General features: G+C 41.6%; 1 protein-coding gene across 1 annotated transcript in view; it reads left to right on the top strand.

The window, feature by feature from the left end:
- Nucleotides 1–19,870, top strand: part of LOC134582695 (histone-lysine N-methyltransferase PRDM9-like) — a 78,342-nt gene that overhangs the window by 7,455 nt on the left and 51,017 nt on the right. Inside the window, exons 2-6 of the mRNA XM_063439340.1 lie at nt 651–774; nt 1,308–1,406; nt 6,387–6,463; nt 11,846–12,032; nt 19,739–19,861. Of these exons, the coding sequence (XP_063295410.1) occupies nt 651–774; nt 1,308–1,406; nt 6,387–6,463; nt 11,846–12,032; nt 19,739–19,861 (610 nt within the window). The remainder of the gene's footprint in view (nt 1–650; nt 775–1,307; nt 1,407–6,386; nt 6,464–11,845; nt 12,033–19,738; nt 19,862–19,870) is intronic.

The raw sequence follows: 19,870 nt of genomic DNA, 5'->3' as shown, positions 1-19,870 counted from the left end.
GTATAAAGAGGGGGGTTCCAGAGGGAAATATTGTGTATGTAACGGTTACCCCTATGGAGTAGGGTATCTACCGTCTGGGCGTCCTCCTTCCCAGTACTGGAGACCACGGCAGAGCTCCAACTCAAGGTCCTGTAGAGTCGGTAGAGCGGGGCTCCCTCCTCCAGGAGGGTATAGCTGGGGCTCTCCTTCCAGAAGGTGTAGCAGGGTAGCTGGAGACAGCTCTTATAAGAGCTAGTAGTGATATAGCTGGTGTGACGAGACCAATCTCGCCACTGTGCATTGGAGGAGCCTATCTATATTACATCAATATATATACATATCTATATTACATCAATATATATATATATGTTTACACACATTGAACCCAGGGTATAATATATCTTCACATTAAGGGGTTTGTACATGCAAGTGGGATAAAGCCTATAAGCGGTATATAGCGGTATATGCCACTGTGTGCAGTCTGTACCATTTAATTGTTGTTTTTTGCTATCCTGATTATAGATGGAAATTGTACTGATTATACACATACAAGTAGTGAACATTATCGGAATCCTGATATAAACGGAAATTGTGTTCTACTAAAAATTAGTTTACATGTATTAGCAGTGCACACATTGCTTCCAATAATTAGTATTATCTCTATTAATTAGATTCCTGACAAGTATCAGGATCTTGCTCGATACTTTTCCAAAGAGGAATGGCTGGAAATGGCAGACTGGGAAAAGGTCCGCTACAAAAACCTAAAGCAAAACTTTGAGAAATTGCTTGACATAGGTAAGGCTGAACATGACATTGCTATACATAACCAGGCACTTAATGATTAGATAATAGTTTTGTTTTTACATTTCTGTTGTATGTGTGGCTGTCCTGGCATAGCCATAGCATACCATGCTAATTAATTTAACAACCACACTGCCATACGCAGTGGTCCATAAAAGTGACTTTAGAACTTCTGTACACACACTTAATTGTGGTAAGTAGTCCCACTCATTTAAAAGAGGAGAACAAGGTATTAAAATGTAGGGGTCATATGCCCAGGTTACTTGGTAACACCATATTCATAGGTAATAAATTAATAACGGGTGGGGTAACTCCTAGTTATGACCCCAAAAACACAGGCAAACAAAATATCCCTAATTTTAAAACAGAAATCCCCCCTTTTAAAGAAGTGGTCTTGTGATTTGTTTCTTTTTTTATCAATACAAACTGTATTTTGCCAGCAGTGGCAGTTAATTAGATATTGCTAAAAAGAGCAACAAATAAATATATCTGAATAAATAACATTTTATTATCATGTTTTATTCCAGGTTTTAAAGTACCAAAGCCGAAGTTTATGATCAAGAAGCACCAATCTACAGAGACCTCTGCCATTGATGAGGATGAAGAATGGACTCCAAAGCTAAAAGGTACGAATACTTCAATTAATGCAATAAAAAGCCTGTTAAGAACCAGTGATTAAAGGGACACTCCAGGCACCCAGACCACTTCTGCCATTGGAGTGGTCTGGGTGCCAACTCCCACTACCCTTAACCCTGCAACTGTAAATATTGCAGTTTTCATAAACTGTTATAATTACATTGCAGGGTTAACTCCTGGCACTTCCTGGTTTACAGCACAGGTTTTCTGTGCTATGACGTCGCTGGACGACCTCACGCTATGTGAGGACCTCTAGCGTCGCTAAAATCCGCATAGGAAAGCATTTTTCAATGCTTTCCTATGGGGAGGTCTAATGCGCGTGCGCGGCATTAGGTCTCATCCCGCCGGCGGCCGCGCATGCACAAAGGTCTCCCCCACTGGATTATGTCAGGGACATCGGCGGTGGTCTCCGGTAAGTCACTGAAGGGGGGTTTTCACCCCTTCAGCAACATGAGATGGAGGGTGGGAGGGAGAGGGGACCTGCAGTGCCAGGAAAACAATTTGTTTTCCTGGCACTGGAGTGTCCCTTTAATGAATGTACCCACATAGCATTATCCCAGTAGAATAGAGCTGCTGATGTCAAATAAGTAAAACTTGTCAGGAAGAGGGATGTTATCCCATTAAAGGGAGACTCTAAGCACCAAAACAACTTTAGCTTAATTAAGCTGTTTTGGTGTATAGTGCATTCCCCTGCCGTCTCACAGATCAATTACCTGCCATTTAGGATTTAAATTACTTTTTGTTTCTATGTATGCAGCCCTAGCCACACACACCCTGGCTGGTACACAGTCTACATGGAAAAAAATGTTTGTTTTTTAAAAATTTAGTATTTACTTTAGAAGTTTTTATCTCCTGCTTTGTTAATTTAATCACACACATGAGGCTGGTGCAGGATCTAGCAAGCAATTAACAGAGCATGAGATTATAAATTCTAAGTTAAGCACACTGTGCAATAAGGGAAGCTAGAAATTTAGACTCTTTTCCAGGAAGTAAATAGGAAACAACTGATTATCGGTTGGGCTAATAAAATCGTCAGCTAGTCAGCATTTTGGTTATAATCAGTTTTGAGATTGCCGATACTAATGGAGGGGCAGCTAGGGCACAGCATACACGGTCTCCATTTACCGGCAGCTTCTCTCTCCAACTCTAGTGAGCCCCAGGCATCAAAGCATTGACGCGGGTTACCATGCCAATGCACTGTGCAGGATACCAGACTAGAGTGAGGACCTGCCAAAAACTGAAGATAGTGTGTGAGGGGCCCCATGTTCAATATACAAGATCCAGACAGCCTGCCACTGCATGGGTTTTATATAAAAGAGCACATTTTTGTTGCTTCATTAGGAGGTTTCCATTTATCTCTGCATCTATCTCTCTTATATTCAAACATTTTATGTGCACTCTACTAAGTATTCACTAATATTATACTATCCCTGCTCATACCACACCGCCAACCCATCAGCTCGGTGCCCTCTGCCACCTACCAATTTACCACCTTTGCAGACAACATCCACAAACCCTGTTTATATCATCTTCCTGGTGTGCAAATCACAAATCTTTTCTAGGGATTGTATACGCGCCACTGCTCAGTGACGTACATACCGGGGCCCTGCGACCCGGTATGTACGCCAGTGTGGCCAGCCTCTTCTCCCGGGGGGCCCAGGAGCTGGCCACCTCAGGGCCCCCCAAGGCTGGCCCTGGTGTCACTGGGCTGGCGGGCGCGTGAGGGAGCACTCTCCCCTAAGCGCTCTCTGCCCAGCTCCCTCGCGCGCACCGCACTGATGCCGGACCTGGAATATGACGTAATTCCGGCTCCGGCATCAGTAAGCTGCACGCGAGGAAGCTGAACAGGAGGATCTCAGTGCTCCCTCGTGCACCAGCAGGACATGCCGCCCAGCAACACCACTGGACCTCAGGGAATCCCCTCAGCACTCCCAAAGGTAGGCTGCAGGATCAATTTTTTTTTTAAAACATGTGTATGTGTGTTAGTGTTAGATTGTGTGTGTTAGTTTTTGTGTCAGTGTGTGTGTGTCTGCTAGTGAGTGTCAGTGAGTGTGCTAGTTTTTGTGTGTGTGTCTGCTAGTTGGTGTCAGTGTGTGTGTTAGTTTGTGTGTCAGTGAGTGTGTGTGTCAGTGAGTGTGTTACTGTGTGTGTCTGTTACTGAGTGTGTTAGCTTGTGTGTGTCTGTTAGTGAGTCTGTTTGGTGTCTGTTAGTGAGTGTGTGTTTGTCAGTGAGCTCCAGCTACTTTTTTATTTGCATCCTTATGTGGAAAAACAAATTCCCTAGACTAACATTTGATAGTATGACATCATTTAAAGGCCAACTAGACCTCCCAGATCCCTACAATTATTATCTCATAGAGATGCTTTCTAGAAAACATGACTGATCTAGGGAAGGCTTGAAAAACAATGGCTTCCATTTAAACCTTCTCCTATCTTACCAAGAAATTCCTATTGCCTCCTACTGCAAGCCATGATATTGACTTATTACTCTCACTTTAAGTTTTACTAGACTACATGTAATGTTTTGTGAGTGTGTATGTGTGTCTGTCTGTCAGTGAGTGTGCATGTATGTATGTCGCTGAGTGTGTCTCTGTCAGTAAATGTGTGTGTCTGTTAGCTAGTGTGTATGCATCTGTTCGTGAGAGTGTGTGTGTGTGTTTAAAACCCCTTCAGCACTTACCTTTCTCCAGCGCCGGACTCCCTTGGAGCTGGGGATCCCTCCGCCCAGATCCCCCTCTCAGCTCTGAATGCGCATGCGCAGCAAGAGCCACGCGCGCATTCAAACCGCCCAAAGGAAAGCATTACTCAGTGCTTTCCTATGGACGTCCAGCGTCTTCTCACTGTAATTTTCACAGTGAGAATCGCGGAAGCGCCTCTAGCGGCTGTCAGTGAGACAGCCACTAGAAGCTGGATTAACCCTCAGTGGAACATAGCAGTTTCTCTGAAACTGCTATGTTTTCAGCTGCATGGTTAAAACTAGAGGGACCTGGAACCCAGACCACTTAATTGAGCTGATGTGATCTGGGTGTCTGTAGTGGTCCTTTAAGTGTGTGTGTATCTGCATGCACTGGCGTACATACCGCGGTCGTAGGGGTCGCAGCCCTGCGACCAGGTGCCCACCGCCATGTGTTGCGCCCCCGGCCCGCGCAGATTAAGCGGGGAAGGGGTGGGGGAAGGGGACTCACGGATCAATTTTCGCACCGGGGCCCCATGGGTCGTGTGTACGCCACTGCCACTGCTGCTTCATTTATAAAACCAATGTGCTAACACTGGTACCTTCTAGTACTGAAAATCTAAATCCTTTCTAAATTCTGATCGATTTAAAATGCAAAGTTTACTTTTCTACACAATAGAAATATGATGTTTTGGAATTTCTATATTACATTTACCTTCTTGGTATCTGATTCTTTGCCTAGTCAAGAAAGGGGCAGAAATTGCCACTTAATTATTTTCCCTATTGTGTCTATGACACGTAGGGAGTTTAGAAGGAAATTACGTAAAATTTTGTTAGTAATGTAAAGTTCATTATTTTTCAAGATAAGTGTAGCGGAGCTCCGATGCCACGAATAGGTATCTCTGCTGTTTCTTCCTCGAAGCTGAAAGAAGCACTTTAATAATCCAAGACCATTCCCCCAGCAACTACACAACACATAGTTCTGAGAGTCCACTGAGCTTTATTTGGCCACACATGGCTTTTATGCACGGACCCCTAGCATTGGGTCTACATAGCCACATTGCACGGGTTTCTTCCCAAGAGTCTCTGTTTCTGAGAGATAATTGAGTCCAAAATAAGAACTCAATTATCTCTCAGTTACAGGAACTAACACAAAATATCTCGAATCACCCCAAAATACACAATAATAACACAGGAATCCCACACAAGTATACGGAATAGCTTGAGTCTGAGCGTCTGCTTTGTCGAAATAGTGCTCAGATCCCTTTGGTAGTTTGGAATCGCCATTCTAATGAAGTTTTGACCGGTCGGCCATTAGGTGATGTCCCAAAATAGTTTCACAGAATCTTTCTGGGGTTCCCATACACATACAGGCGAATGCTCCCCTGGCTGTTACAGAGCGAATGCTCCCCCTGTTCGGTAGTTCATGTCTCCTGAACGCGATTCTCCTAACTGTTTGGGAAGTTGGATGGGCAGCAGTACAAGCTTGCCGGGTGTTTGCGGGGTCGCGTATCCGACATACAGTTCCACACACTCGACGACCATGTACCGCTACCGGCGTTCAGGAGACAAAATGGCCGCCATTGCTGAAATTGTGTTACTTTTTCAAAATTGAAATGCACAGCATATAAGTACCAGTTGTTGGCAATTGTTCTGAAAGGTGAACAGTAATCGGTATCGTCTCTTTAAAAATTATATTTGCCGATCCCTAGTAGGGTGGCTGTGTAAGTCACAGCCCGGGCAGGTGTGCTTAAAGATTCCCTTTATACTCTCCCGCATGTTTTGAGAAGGAAAGAAAATGAGAAGGAAACACCATCACATGAATATAAATGACAGCATTTTGTGAAACCCCATGTGGACTTGCACATAGTTGTAAGTTATCCTTTTTTGTGTTTTAATAAATTATTCATTTGTAACATTTCACACAATGGTGTTTTCTTCCTATTTTCTCCTCATCTGATAGTCTGGGATTGAAGAAGGTTGCGATGAGAACTTAATAGCTCTCTTCCTGAACATATTTATATTAACATAACTGATTATTTTTAGGTGCATCACTATTTTATGGTTAATCTGGTAAAACGCAATACTAGTGTAGAGCATGCACAGATCAGATTCTTATGACATCATTGAAGGTATATTTAATGGGACATATTTACTTAGTAGTCTGTGTAGTGGTTGTGCTATTTTTAATTGGGTAACATACTATATATATAATAGATTTTGTATTTTCATTTCTATTGAGGCAATTAAGAAATGTACAAAATAAATATGGATACTGTATTCTATTTTTTCACAGCTAATTGTAGAAAGGTTAAAGCAGCAAATAAACTTAACAAAAAGAGACAAGGAAAGAAACTTGATGATTTGTCTCAGGTAGGATCAATTAGTACATTAAAAAGTACCATCAGTGCTTATGTATAACGTATGTAATAGCAGGTTCACTTTTCAAATACATTTATTAAAATGTAAAACTGGTAAAATTATAATGGTTGTCCCAAAAATGTTCACTACTTACCTTTACTGAGTGTCTTATAGTTAGCACGTGATACTGGACTCCAGGGTTGATGGTGGAATCTTCCCCATTTCTCATAGTTAGCTCATATTAATATTTTGAAAATCTATGCTTCACTCCAGCTACTTTTTTATTTGCATCCTTATGGGGAAAAACAAATTCCCTATACTAGTATGACATCATTTAAAGGCCAACTAGACCTCCCAGATCCCTACAATTATTATCTCATAGAGATGCTTTCTAGAAAACATAACTCATCTAGGGAAGGCTTGAAAAACAATGGCTTCCATTTAAACCTTCTCCTATCTTACCAAGAAATTCCTCTTGCCTCCTACTGCAAGCCATGATATTGATTTATTACTCTCACTTTAAGTTTTACTAGACTACATGTAATGCCCACTCCACCGCCCCATAACTATTACCCAATTACCTATATCTATACCCCTCACATTGCAGGGCTCCTAGCTAGAGATGAAGGCTTATCCATCATCTGATGCACAACCTCCTTCAGTTGAATACCAAAAAACAAACTTCTGAATTGAACAAATTAAACACAGTGTCAACTTTTAGAATAGTTTTACTACTAGGCATGTGCATGGGGAAAATTTACGGTTCGGTTCGGCATTCCGAAATTCGGAATTTTCGCAATTCGGGACTTCGGCAATTCGGGACTTCAAGACTTCGGAACTTCGGCACTTCAGCACTTCGGAACTTCGACACTTCGGAAATTCGGCAACTTCGGCACTTCGGAATTTCGGAATTTCGGGACATTGGCACCTCGGGACTTCTCTTGTAGCCGCTTGGTAGATAACTCCCTAATTCCCACGGTATTAGGGAGTCATCTACCAAAAGGCTGAAAGACCTAAATTGGTCTTTCAGACAAATTTACTAATACTAAGTAAAAATTACTTAGTATTAGTAAATTTTGCCTCTACTCGCTATACTGCGAGTAGGGGCATGTCTAGTAAACAGTGAGCAGCCTTTGACTGCTCACTGTTTAAAAAATTAATAAAAATAGTGCCACCCCGGCCCCCACCCTGAGCGGCGGGTGGGGGCCCTAAAGTAAAATGATGGGAGGACAATAGGTCTCCCCCCTGGGCCCCCATCCCTGAGCGGCGGGTGGGGGCCCTAAATACTAATAAGGGGGGGAAGTAATGTCCTCCCCCCTGGCCTCCACCCCTGAGCTGTGGGTGGGGGCCCTAAACTAGAATAAGGGGGGGACCTTATGTCCTCCCCCCTGGCCCCCACCGATGAGCGGTGGGTGGGGGCCCTTAACAAGAATAGGTGGGGGGACCTAGTATCCTCCTCTCTTGCCCCCAACCCTAAGCGGCGGGTGGGGGCCCTAAATAATAGGGGGGGGACCTAAGGTCCTCCCCCCTGGCTCACACCCCTCAGCGGCAGGTGGGGGCCCTAAATACTAATAAGGAGGGGACCTAAGGTCCTCACCCCTGGCCCCCACCCCTGAGGGGAGGGTGGGGGCTCTAAAAAAAAAATTCCCCCCCCAGGTGACTAGGGGTCCCCAAACCCCTAGTCAACCCCTGACCCCCCAATAAAAATTATCCCCCTACCTACCCCCCTCACCCTAAAAACTAATGAGGGGGGACCTTTAACTAAGTACCTGTAAAAAAAAAAAAAGTACCATTCAATGTTTTCTTTCTTCTAAAATCTTCTTTTTTCAGCCCCAAAAAAGGCCAAATAAAAAATCATAATTACCGACGCAATTATATATAAAAAAAAAAAAAATGTAAAAAAAATAAATAATCCATCTTCACCCATGGAGGGCTCCGCGCAGACTGAGCTCTGCAGGGCGGGGGAAGCTTATAAAGCCTTCCCCCGCCCTGCAATTAGGCTCAGAGCACTCTGATTGGTGGGTTTAAGCCATCCAATCAGAGTGCTCTGACAGGTAAATGAAGAGACTGACAGGTAAGTCTCTACATTTACCTGTCACAGCACTCTGATTGGTTGGTTTGAAATCCACCAATCAGAGTGCTCTGTGTCATTTTACACAGCGTGGGAAAGTTCTTTGGAATTTTCCCACGCTGTGTAATTTGACTCATAACTCTCTGATTGGTTACTTAATCCGAGCCCCCCCTTTAGTTTGACGCGCGAGTGGGAACCTTATTTTTTTTATTTTATTTTTTACAGTGAGCAGCCACAATAGCCAATACACATGCCCCTACTCTCGGTATAGCGAGTAGGGGGCATAATTTACTAATACTAAGTAATCTTTACTTAGTATTAGTAAATTTGTCTGAAAGACCAAGTTAGGTCTTTCAGCCTTTTAGTAGATAACTCCCTAATTACCACGGTATTAGGGAGCTATCTACTTATTCATTCCTGTCATTACATTGACAGACTAAGTAACTTACATTTTATATGAATGTATGTCACTTGATTGTTGTAAGTGTTGCAAATGCTTACAGCTGAATCCTGGCTATGTTTGTATACTTTTTATTTAAAATTGTTTACAATGTAACATTCTTCTTCTTTCACTGGGTAAGTATATTGGAGGTAACTAAAAGGTAACTAAAAGACCTCCATTTGTTTTAAAAATACATAGGGATAAAGGATAGAGCGCAAGTAACATGTTTTTCTTTGTTTTTTACTATGTATTGGGGCTGATGTGTACTGTAGTCATTGCAGCCGCCCAGTAGTGATGGGAGTTGAGCGCAGGACTTTTCTTTCTGCATTTGTATCCAATTTTTGTATTACTCAGCCTTGTTACAATGCAGCCGCCCATCCCATGTGTTCCCTATTAAGGGTTAATAATGTATAGGGGTGTATATAAAAAATACCCCTTTCTGTCTCATTAGAGATTTTTGCCAGAGGCTCAAGGAAGCAAGGTGAATGGTTAGAGTTAGGACCCACCTAGGGGGGGTCTGCCTTGATGTGGCAGGTGGGCTCAATCCTCTCATGGCCATTGGAGGTAACTAAAAGACCTCCATTTGTTTTAAAAATACATAGGGATAAAGGATAGAGCGCAAGTAACATGTTTTTCTTTGGTTTTTACTATGTATTGGGGCTGATGTGTACTGTAGTCATTGCAGCCGCCCAGTAGTGATGGGAGTTGAGCGCAGGACTTTTCTTTCTGCATAAGTATATTAGTACTTAGACAATACTGTGCTTCAGAACTTTGGCACTTTGACACTTCGGAACTTCGGCACTTTGACACTTCGGCACTTCAGCACTTTGGAACTTCGACACTTCGGAAATTCAGTAATTTCGGAACTTCGTGACCTCGGCAATTCGGACATTCGGAAGTACCCGAATGTCCGAATTTCCCTAAATTCGTCCGAATTCATATTCGGACCGAAACGAATTGCACATGTCTATTTACTACCACCAGCTGGGGAGCTTCACATTTATCTTCAAATCTGCCATTGCATGCACCTACGTGTTTTGAAAAACTTACAACATGCTCTGTCTCACCATTTGATCTCTGTGTTATATAGTAAAAAGCCAGCTGTGCCTTTCTATCTGTAAATATCTGGACATGGCCTGGAAACTGGGAACCTGTACCTGTCCTGAGACTTGCCCGAGATACCTTTGCTATTGGTATCACCCCTGTAGGTACTAACTGATATGTGGTGCCACTTCCTCAAAATAAACGCACTTTATTGGGTACATCACACTTCACTCCTGCTCACTGAAAAATACATATCCCTATTCTCCTTTTCTGCCCTGTTAAAATATGAAAGATGTATCACAGCATAGATATAAAATGCTGCAAAAACTCATTCCAGTTTTCTTGAAATTAAATTTAACATCACCTTTCTATCACAGATTGTCAAAAGATTAATGCTCCCGTAATGGAAGATACTTTCTCACACACTATGAGCAGATTATATCAGGTCCAAACCTCTCTCCTCCAAGACTCTGTAAGATATCCTACATAGGACACGACACAAGTCTTTCCTTAATGTGCACGTTACATATTCCCATCCCTGTTTTATTCCTTTCTTTGTACACTTTGTATCTATGAGGACTATATTCTTATAGGGCATTGATATTTAGTTTTTCTTTCTGATTAAAGATTGATTTCATAGTTGACATAGAAAGGGAATGGGCAGTTATGGTATCGTTTTGAAGCTGCAAAGCTGGATTGAAAATCGCATTCAGCGTGCAGAACGTCCACAGGAAAGCATTGAGAAATGCTGTCCTATGGACTGTTTGAATGCGCACACGGCTCTTGCTGCGCATGCGCATTCCGCTCCTCTCGGGAGCTGATGTCGGCGAGGGAGGAGAGGTCACCGGCGCTGGAATAAAGTAAGTAACTGAAGGGGCTTTAACCCCTTCAGCGCCAAGGGAGGGGGTTCCTGAGGGTGGGGGCGACCTAAGGGATAACCCTTAGGAAAACTAGTGTGTTTTCCTGACACTATAGTGATCCTTTAAGGTTTTTAAAATACCTACTATATTCTAATGGTGGCCAAAATGTAGCTTTAAGGCTGGCACAGCTTAATGGGAGTTGGTGTATAACAGCTGGAGAGCTATCTTGCATCCGTCTCTGAACCCGACAGGCTGTTTGGAGATTTACCCAGTGAGAATGAAGCTTTCACTTCACATTTTATCTTGCGGTCTCTCTCTGCAGCTCCTAGTATTTGATTTATTAAAATGGTCTTTGTTTGCTGAAATAAAATGCATCTTAGGCAATCTTTTATACATATATGTGTAATCAGTATGCCACAGCTATATGCTATATTAAAGCCATGTAAAAGCCATTTAATGACACTTGAATAGCGTCCATAAAGGGTCAATATCTAAATATAGATATTGACCCTTTATGGACGCTATTTAAGTGTAATTTTTTTTATCCATAAACCTGGTCTTTCATTACATATCAATATTTGGTTTAGCTTTTCAGTCTAACAGGGCTATTTACTAAATTGAGAATTCAAAATGAATTTACATTTCTAGGCCAAAGTAGCTGAAAGGAAAGCTGTCTTAGAGAATTTTTCCAATTCAACTATTAAGTCCTTAAATGTGAGATTCACTTCGATTCACCTTGAATTCTCACTTTAGTGAATAACCCTGGACCTGCTATTTTAAAATATCTATCTAGAGCAGGTTATGTTATGAATAAATTATTACAAGATGTTCAAGGAGCATCAGCACTAAGAATCAGCAGTTGCTGAACTTGTTTGTTGTACTCTAATGAATTATTAATGACGGATAGGATGTGCTATCTGGACGCAAAGTAATGGTGAGTGGTGAATTGTAAATAAACCTGTGTCATTGGTTTGCAGGATATGAGTACAGTATTGGTTAACTTGCAAAATAACAGAGGTTACAGGAGTGAACAGAACTCTCAAGCAATGCATTCTGGAAGAACAAAAAAAGAAGATGAGCTAAAGGTGCCATTCGGTGACACCAAATCTCCACCCAAAACCCAACCGAAAATGGTTGCAAAGCCATCTCATAAGTACAGAAAAGGTAATTTAAAGGTGTGTCTGAATAAGCTAGAGAACCTCTATTTATAAATAATTTCACATATGTATACGCTTATTCTATTATATATTGTTTATCTGATTCTGCGCAGTTTGCATATCACTACTGCTATACCAATATAAACATCTTCTTAAACGCTTCTGTATTAATTTTATGTTTTTAGAAGTCCATACTCCATTCTATTGCAATTTTGTATCATTTCCAATATAATTACCTCCACCACAGAGTACCAGCGGATGTGTTGGCTCCTACACCGGTTCCCTAGAAGTTCCACACTACTCTGTTCAATTCTGCATCGTTGAAATGCTTTTATAATGCAGAGAGTACCTTGTTCCCTGTCTCCGTGGACACAGCCACTTATAAATGTAGCTAAAAGACTGTCTCCTGGAGCAGTGATGTCAAAGAAGGAACTTTACTTTATCCTTTGCAGTCCAACTTGTGCACACCACTTAAATGGACATCTTTCTAATCATTCAGGGCTGTGAATTAATTGTAGATTATGCTAACGTAGTGTACCTATAATCTTAATTTTAATAATGACAGGAGGCGAGTATTTTGCATAACTTTCTTTACTTATGCCTCCAGCAGCACAAGTCAATCATTAAACTTTTAACCAATCATAACAATGCATCATATCCATATATAAAGCCCTGACTGTCACACTCGCACGTCCGAAACTCGTCGAAAGGATACTAAACATAGAAGCAAGGTGAGTTTGGCCGACAGCTGGCGCAGAGACAAATCTGAGTTGTCCTGCCAATCCTGAAGAAAACGGAGGACCACCTCTACGTCCCACAAACGATTATACTTAGGTTCCGGTGGTCTGGATAATTTGATACCTCGTAGCAGGCGACATACCAAAGGGTCCTGACCGACCGGAGAGCCTTGTACTGGAACGTGTGCCGCCGAAATCGCAGAGCGCGACACATTGATGGAACGATAGGATCTTCCTTCCGTGAAAAGGTGGGACAAAAAATTTAACACCGTGGTGATATGTGCTGTAAAGGGATCACAATTCCTTCCCACACACCAGCGGTTCCATGAATTCCATGCTGATAAGTAACTCCGTCGGGTACCAGGTGCTCATGAATCCCATAAAAGGTCTTTAGCCGGTTGCGATAGTCCCTCGATGGACCAGGCTCCCCTGAAAAATTCCAGACCACAAGTTCCAGATTCTCCTGTACCACTAGTGGATGTGGTTCCCCTTTCGGGTCTGTCAGTAGGAAGGGAAACGATGGAAGAAGTAGAGGATGGTCTTGTGTTAGAGCCAATAAATCCGGAAACCACGCCTGACTTTTCCACAACGGTGTGACGAGAATCATCTAAATCTTGGTCGTTCTGATGCAATGGATTACTCTCGCTATCATAGAGAATGGTGGGAATGCGTACGCTCCCTTCGGAGGCCACGGTTGTAGAAAGGCATCTATCTCCTCGCATTGAGGGTCTGGAAGCCAGCTGTAATATGCGTGGTCGTCCGAGACACAAACAGGTCCACGACCAACGGGCCCCTGAGGTCCTTCACCACTGAGAATACTGATGTGTCCAGTCGCCAGTCGCTGCCGTCTCGCCAGTGTCGGGAAAACCAATCTGCCGTGAGGTTGTTGATTCCTGGTAAATATTCCGCCTTGATCGTAATGTTGATAGATGTCCCTCGTCGCCTCTGTCAAGGCTCTTGATCGGGCTTCTCCCAAGCGATTTATGTATACCACGGCTCAAATCACCAAGTGGGTAAGTATGAAGGGATTTATTGGAAATACAATTTAAAACAAACGGTAATATAAAAATATACAAAGCACACAATGCGTTTCGACTTTCGTCTTCTTCCAAGGTGCATAAAATACAAGCGGATTCAATCTCTTTAAATACGTCCAGTACTTTCGGTTTTCGCGGGTAAAATTCCAAATAACTTCCGTATTGTGATGTCACTTCCGGGTCCGTCAGCGTGACTTGCGTCAATGACGTCATCGCGGATTCGTTCGTATTATGACCTTCAACCCGGATACTGTTGTGTTTAGACGCCATCTTTGAGACTGGCATCTTACTTTTTAGAGAGTTCACTTATTAATAAGGGAGATAAATCGATTCAAAACTTATCAGTTTACTTATTTCTTTTAAAAGTGAAATCAAATACAACTTATAATGAGATGTATTCTCAATAAATCTAATTAATAGAACTTTTTCATGAATAATACATTCTACAACATAAGGAGAAAGACACTTATTGAATAAATTTTAAATAAAATTAAAAATCATAATAAAAACAACAATTCCAATGGGGAAATTTTAGAGATGTAGAACAAAAAATATATTCCCCTGAAAAAATATATACAATTTATAAAGGAGAAAAAGAACATTTTTAAAAAAGGAACATATTAATAAAAGTCACAAAAAAAGGCAGATCTACTAAATGAGAGCTGCCATCTCGAAGTCCACGTTGAGCCCGCCCAGGGTCAGTGTCTCCAAATCGAAGATCCACCTCATCTCACAGCGGCTCAACGTGGACTCGATCTGGCCTCCCCTCCAGTGGGGTTTAATTGTCTGTATCCCAAAAAAGTTAAGCCCTGCAGGATTCCCGCCATGGGCATTAAAAAAATGTGAGGAAACACTGTGTTTAAAAAAACCTCTCCTTATATTGTAGATATGTTCACGTATCCTTGTTTTTAGGATTCTTGATGTTTTCCCCACATATTGGAGTCCACAAGGACACGTGAGCAGATACACCACATTTTTTGTGTGACAAGTAATAAACGAATTGATCTTAAAATTAACAGAGCCAATGCTAGATCTAAAAGCCTCTATTTTCTTAGCTTTCTTTTTATAATTCCTACAACCCATACACTCCCCACAGTAATGGAAACCACGTTGAGCCGCTGTGAGATGAGGTGGATCTTCGATTTGGAGACACTGACTCCGGGCGGGCTCAACGTGGACTTCGAGATGGCAGCTCTCATTTAGTAGATCTGCCTTTTTTTGTGACTTTTATTTATATGTTCCTTTTTTAAAAATGTTCTTTTTCTCCTTTATAAATTGTATATATTTTTTCAGGGGAATATATTTTTTGTTCTACATCTCTAAAATTTCCCCATTGGAATTGTTGTTTTTATTATGATTTTTAATTTTATTTAAAATGTATTCAATAAGTGTCTTTCTCCTTATGTTGTAGAATGTATTATTCATGAAAAAGTTCTATTAATTAGATTTATTGAGAATACATCTCATTATAAGTTGTATTTGATTTCTCTTTTAAAAGAAGTAAGTAAACTGATGAGTTTTGAATCGATTTATCTCAAGTGAACTCTCTAAAAAGTAAGATGCCAGTCTCAAAGATGGCGTCTAAACACAACAGTATCCGGGTTGAAGGTCATAATACGAACTAATCCGCGATGACGTCATTGACGCAAGTCACGCTGACGGACCCGGAAGTGACATCACAACACAGAAGTTATTTGGAATTTTACCCACGAAAACCGAAAGTACCGGACGTATTTAAAGAGATTGAATCCGCTTGTATTTTATGCACCTTGGAAGAAGACGAAAGTCGAAACGCGTTGTGCTTTGTATATTTTTATATTTCCGTTTGTTTTAAATTGTATTTCCAATAAATCCCTCCATACTTACCCACTTGGTGATTTGAGCCGTGGTGTGACCGGGGGAATATTTGGATACGGCCAAAGCTGGTCTCGCTGAATCATACAGCCTGCAGGATACTTGAGTAGCCTATACAGTCAGAGCCTGCTTTAATAGGCTCTACAGATCGTGAGTGACCCAATACCAAAATTGTTCACATACAGTTTTATCATACAGTATTATGCTATGTACATTATGTTTATTTTTTAGATTGATCTGGTAGATTACTGAAGAACTATCCATGTACAGAAATAAGTATAATATTGTGTTTGTATAGCACCCCCCTCCCTTATCTCTTTTATTTTCTACAAAGAATGAAATGTTGCCATGTTTTTATTGAACACACCATGTAAACATTCACAGTGCAGGTGGAAAAAAGTATGTGAACCCCTAGACTAATGACATCTCCAAGAGCTAATTGGAGTGAGATGTAAGCCAACTGGAGTCCAATCAATGAGATGAGATTGGAGGTGTTGATTACAGCTGCCCTATCCTATTAAAAACAAAAAAAAAGCCTTGCTGTTCATCAGTCCACGGTAAGACAAATTGTCTATAAATGGATAAAGTTCAGCACTGCTGCTACTCTCCCTAGGAGTGGCTGTCTTGTAAAGATGACTGCAAGAGCACAGCGCAGACTGCTCAATGAGGTGAAGAAGAATCCTAGAGTGTCAGCTAAAGACTTACAAAAGTCCCTGGCAAATGCTAACATCCCTGTTAGCAAATCTACAATACGTAAAACACTAAACAAGAATGGATTTCATAGGAGGATACCACAGAGGAAGCCACTGCTGTCCAAACAAAACATTGCTGCACGTTTACAGTTTGCACAAGAGCACCTGGATGTTCCACAGCAGTACTGGCAAAATATTCCATGGACAGATGAAACCAAAATTGAGTTGTTTGGAAGAAACACACAACACTATGTGTGGCAAAAAGGAGGCACAGCACACCAACATAAAAAAATCATCCCAACTGTGAAGTATTGTGGTGGGGGCATCATGGTTTGGGGCTGCTTTGCTGGGTCAGAGCCTGGATGGATTGCTATCATCGAAGGAAAAATTAATTCCCAAGTTTATCAAGACATTTTGCAGGAGAACTTAAGGCCATCTGTCTACCAGCTGAAGCTCAACAGAAGATGGGTGTTTCAACAGGACAATGACCCAATGCATAGAAGTAAATCAACAACAGAATGGCTTAAACAGAAGAAAATACGCCTTCTGAAGTGGCCCAGTCAGAGTCCTGACCTCAACCCGATTGAGATGCTGTGGCATGACCCCAAGAAAGCGATTCACACCAGACATCCCAAGAATATTGCTGAACTGAAACAGTTCTGTAAAGAGGAATGGTCAAGAATTACTCCTGACCGTTGTGCACGTCTGGTCTGCAACTACAGGAAACGTCTGGTTGAAGTTATTGCTGCCAAAGGAGGTTCAACCAGTTATTAAATCCAAGGGTTCACATACTTTTTCCACCTGCACTGTGAATGTTTACATGGTGTGTTCAATAAAAACATGGCAACATTTCATTCTTTGTGTGTTATTGGTTTAAGAAGACTGTGATTGTCTATTGTTGTGTCTTAGATGATGATCAGATCACATTTTATGACCAATTTGTGCAGAAATCCATATCATTCAAAAGGGTTCACATACTTTTTCTTGCAACTGTATATGACATGTATTTTTTTTTTTTTTTTTAATACGCATTAACAGAAATGTATTTTATATATTTATAAAACCTAGATGGCTGCACTCACCTGAACATTTATATATTATAAGGGTGCTGCTGGGGCCAATTCATTCAACATACAAAACACAATATCCAGCGCACACTCACTCATTAACTAAATATCAATTTCAAGGCTCACAGAATGTAATAGTTTTATTTAATAACACCTCACCTAGGCAAAACGAATGGGAGTTTAGTTACATTATATGATCATATATTGCATTAGCCTGCCACAACGTCACTGTACCCCATTCTTGGCAGGTCCTACTCCAGCAATCTAATACCTGCTCTTATGAGATTAATCCACTTACTTGAGAAATGCTCCCTCATGTTTGCCTATTTGAGGTGTTTTTAAATAAAACCATTACATTATGTGAGCCTTGAAATAGCTGTTTAGTGAATGAGCAAATTCGCTGCCAGCCCTTTTGGTTATACACTGCTCAAAAAAATAAAGGGAACACTAAAATAACACATCCTAGATCTGAATTAATTAAATATTCTTCTGAAACACTTTGTTCTTTACATAGTTGAATGTGCTGACAACAAAATCACACAAAAATTAAAAAATGGAAATCAAATTTTTCAACCCATGGAGGTCTGGATTTGGAGTCACACTCAAATTTAAAGTGGAAAAACACACTACAGGCTGATCCAACTTTGATGTAATGTCCTTAAAACAAGTCAAAATTAGGCTCACTAGTGTGTGTGGCCTCCACGTGCCTGTATGACCTCCCTACAACGCCTGTAACTTATGAAGAGGCGGATGGTCTCCTGAGGGATCTCCTCCCAGACCTGGACTAAAGCATCTGCCAACTCCTGGACAGTCTGTGGTGCTACGTAACGTTGGTGGATGGAGCGAGATATGATGCGCCAGTGGCGAATTTGCCAATCTTGGTGTTCTCTGGCAAATGCCAAACGCCCTGCACGGTGTTGGGCTGTAAGCACAACCCCCACCTGTGGACGTCGGGCCCTCATACCACCCTCATGGAGTCTGTTTCTGACCGTTTGAGCAGACACATGCACATTTGTGGCCTGCTGGAGGTCATTTTGCAGGGCTCTGGCAGTGCTCCTCCTGTTCCTCCTTGCACAAAGGCGGAGGTAGCGGTCCTGCTGCTGGGTTGTTGCCCTCCTACAGCCTCCTCCACGTCTCCTGATGTACTGGCCTGTCTCCTGGTAGCGCCTCCATGCTCTGGACACAGCAAACCTTCTTGCCACAGCTCGCATTGATGTGCCATCCTGGATGAGCTGCACTACTTGAGCCACTTGTGTGGGTTGTAGACTCCGTCTCATGCTACCACTAGAGTGAAAGCACCGCCAGCATTCAAAAGTGACCAAAACATCAGCCAGAAAGCATAGGAATTAAGAAGTGGTCTGTGGTCACCACCTGCAGAACCACTCCTTTATTGGGGGTGTCTTGCTAATTGCCTATAATTTTCACCTGTTGTCTAATCCATTTGCACAACAGCATGTGAAATTGATTGTCACTCAGTGTTGCTTCCTAAGTGGACAGTTTGATTTCACAGAAGTGTGATTGACTTGGAGTTACATTGTGTTGTTTAAGTGTTCCCTTTATTTTTCTGAGCAGTGTATATATATATATATATATATATATATATATATATATATATATATATATATATTGCACTTTTTACAGCACCAGATTGCATCCACAAGGCCAGATTTTTTTGCCGCCACAGCACTAGGAGACACATACAGTGCCACAGGCCCACAACACCAAATTGCACCGACAACTCTTTCCTCAGGAATACTCTAATTGCTGTGGTATGCAAGTGGGGTCTCTCTAACAGCTGGGCAGAATTTTCCTCTGCTCCGCTGGGCCCCACTTCCCCTCCTGTATAAGCAGTGCAAGGCAGAGAGCGGCGCCGTCAGTGGACCTCGCGTCAGGCTATGGCGACCAGTAGAGAATTTGGGGTGTAACACCATGTCCGGCATCCCCACCCTCCCTGCGGACACCCATGATGCTAGTCCATAATACCAAGACCATGAAAAATTTAAATCTTATCTGATTCTACCTTTTAGAAAACTGATCTAATCCTACATAAGATTTATTTCCATTAAACTCTTTAGAAACTGATTCTCCTCTAAAATATTTTATAATAAAGAGTAACTTTAGCAAGAAGACAGGGACAGGTAGATACATTTGAGAGATATACTACATGTAATGGCAATCTATCAAACTATTGTTTACATACCTTTCAGAATTACATAATTCTATCCAGTTGTGTATTCAGCAATAACGTATATAACTCCGAAAATTTCTGTAGAAGTCTTTGCAGACTCATTTGCAAAATATATATTTTCTTTGTTTCTTTATTTAGTTTCTAAAGAGGTTTCAGAGAATCAAGGAGTGGACAAACCAGGCAGCAGTACATATTCTTTAAGAAGTAAAGCAAGAAAATTATATATAGAAATAGAGGAACCACAGGACGATGACTATTTGTGTACGTCTT

Source organism: Pelobates fuscus, chromosome 13 (assembly GCF_036172605.1).
Source record: "Pelobates fuscus isolate aPelFus1 chromosome 13, aPelFus1.pri, whole genome shotgun sequence".
In the NCBI taxonomy this organism is placed as follows: domain Eukaryota; kingdom Metazoa; phylum Chordata; class Amphibia; order Anura; family Pelobatidae; genus Pelobates; species Pelobates fuscus.
The sequence above is the reverse complement of the archived record's forward strand: the minus strand, read 5'-3'. Positions and strand labels throughout refer to the sequence as shown.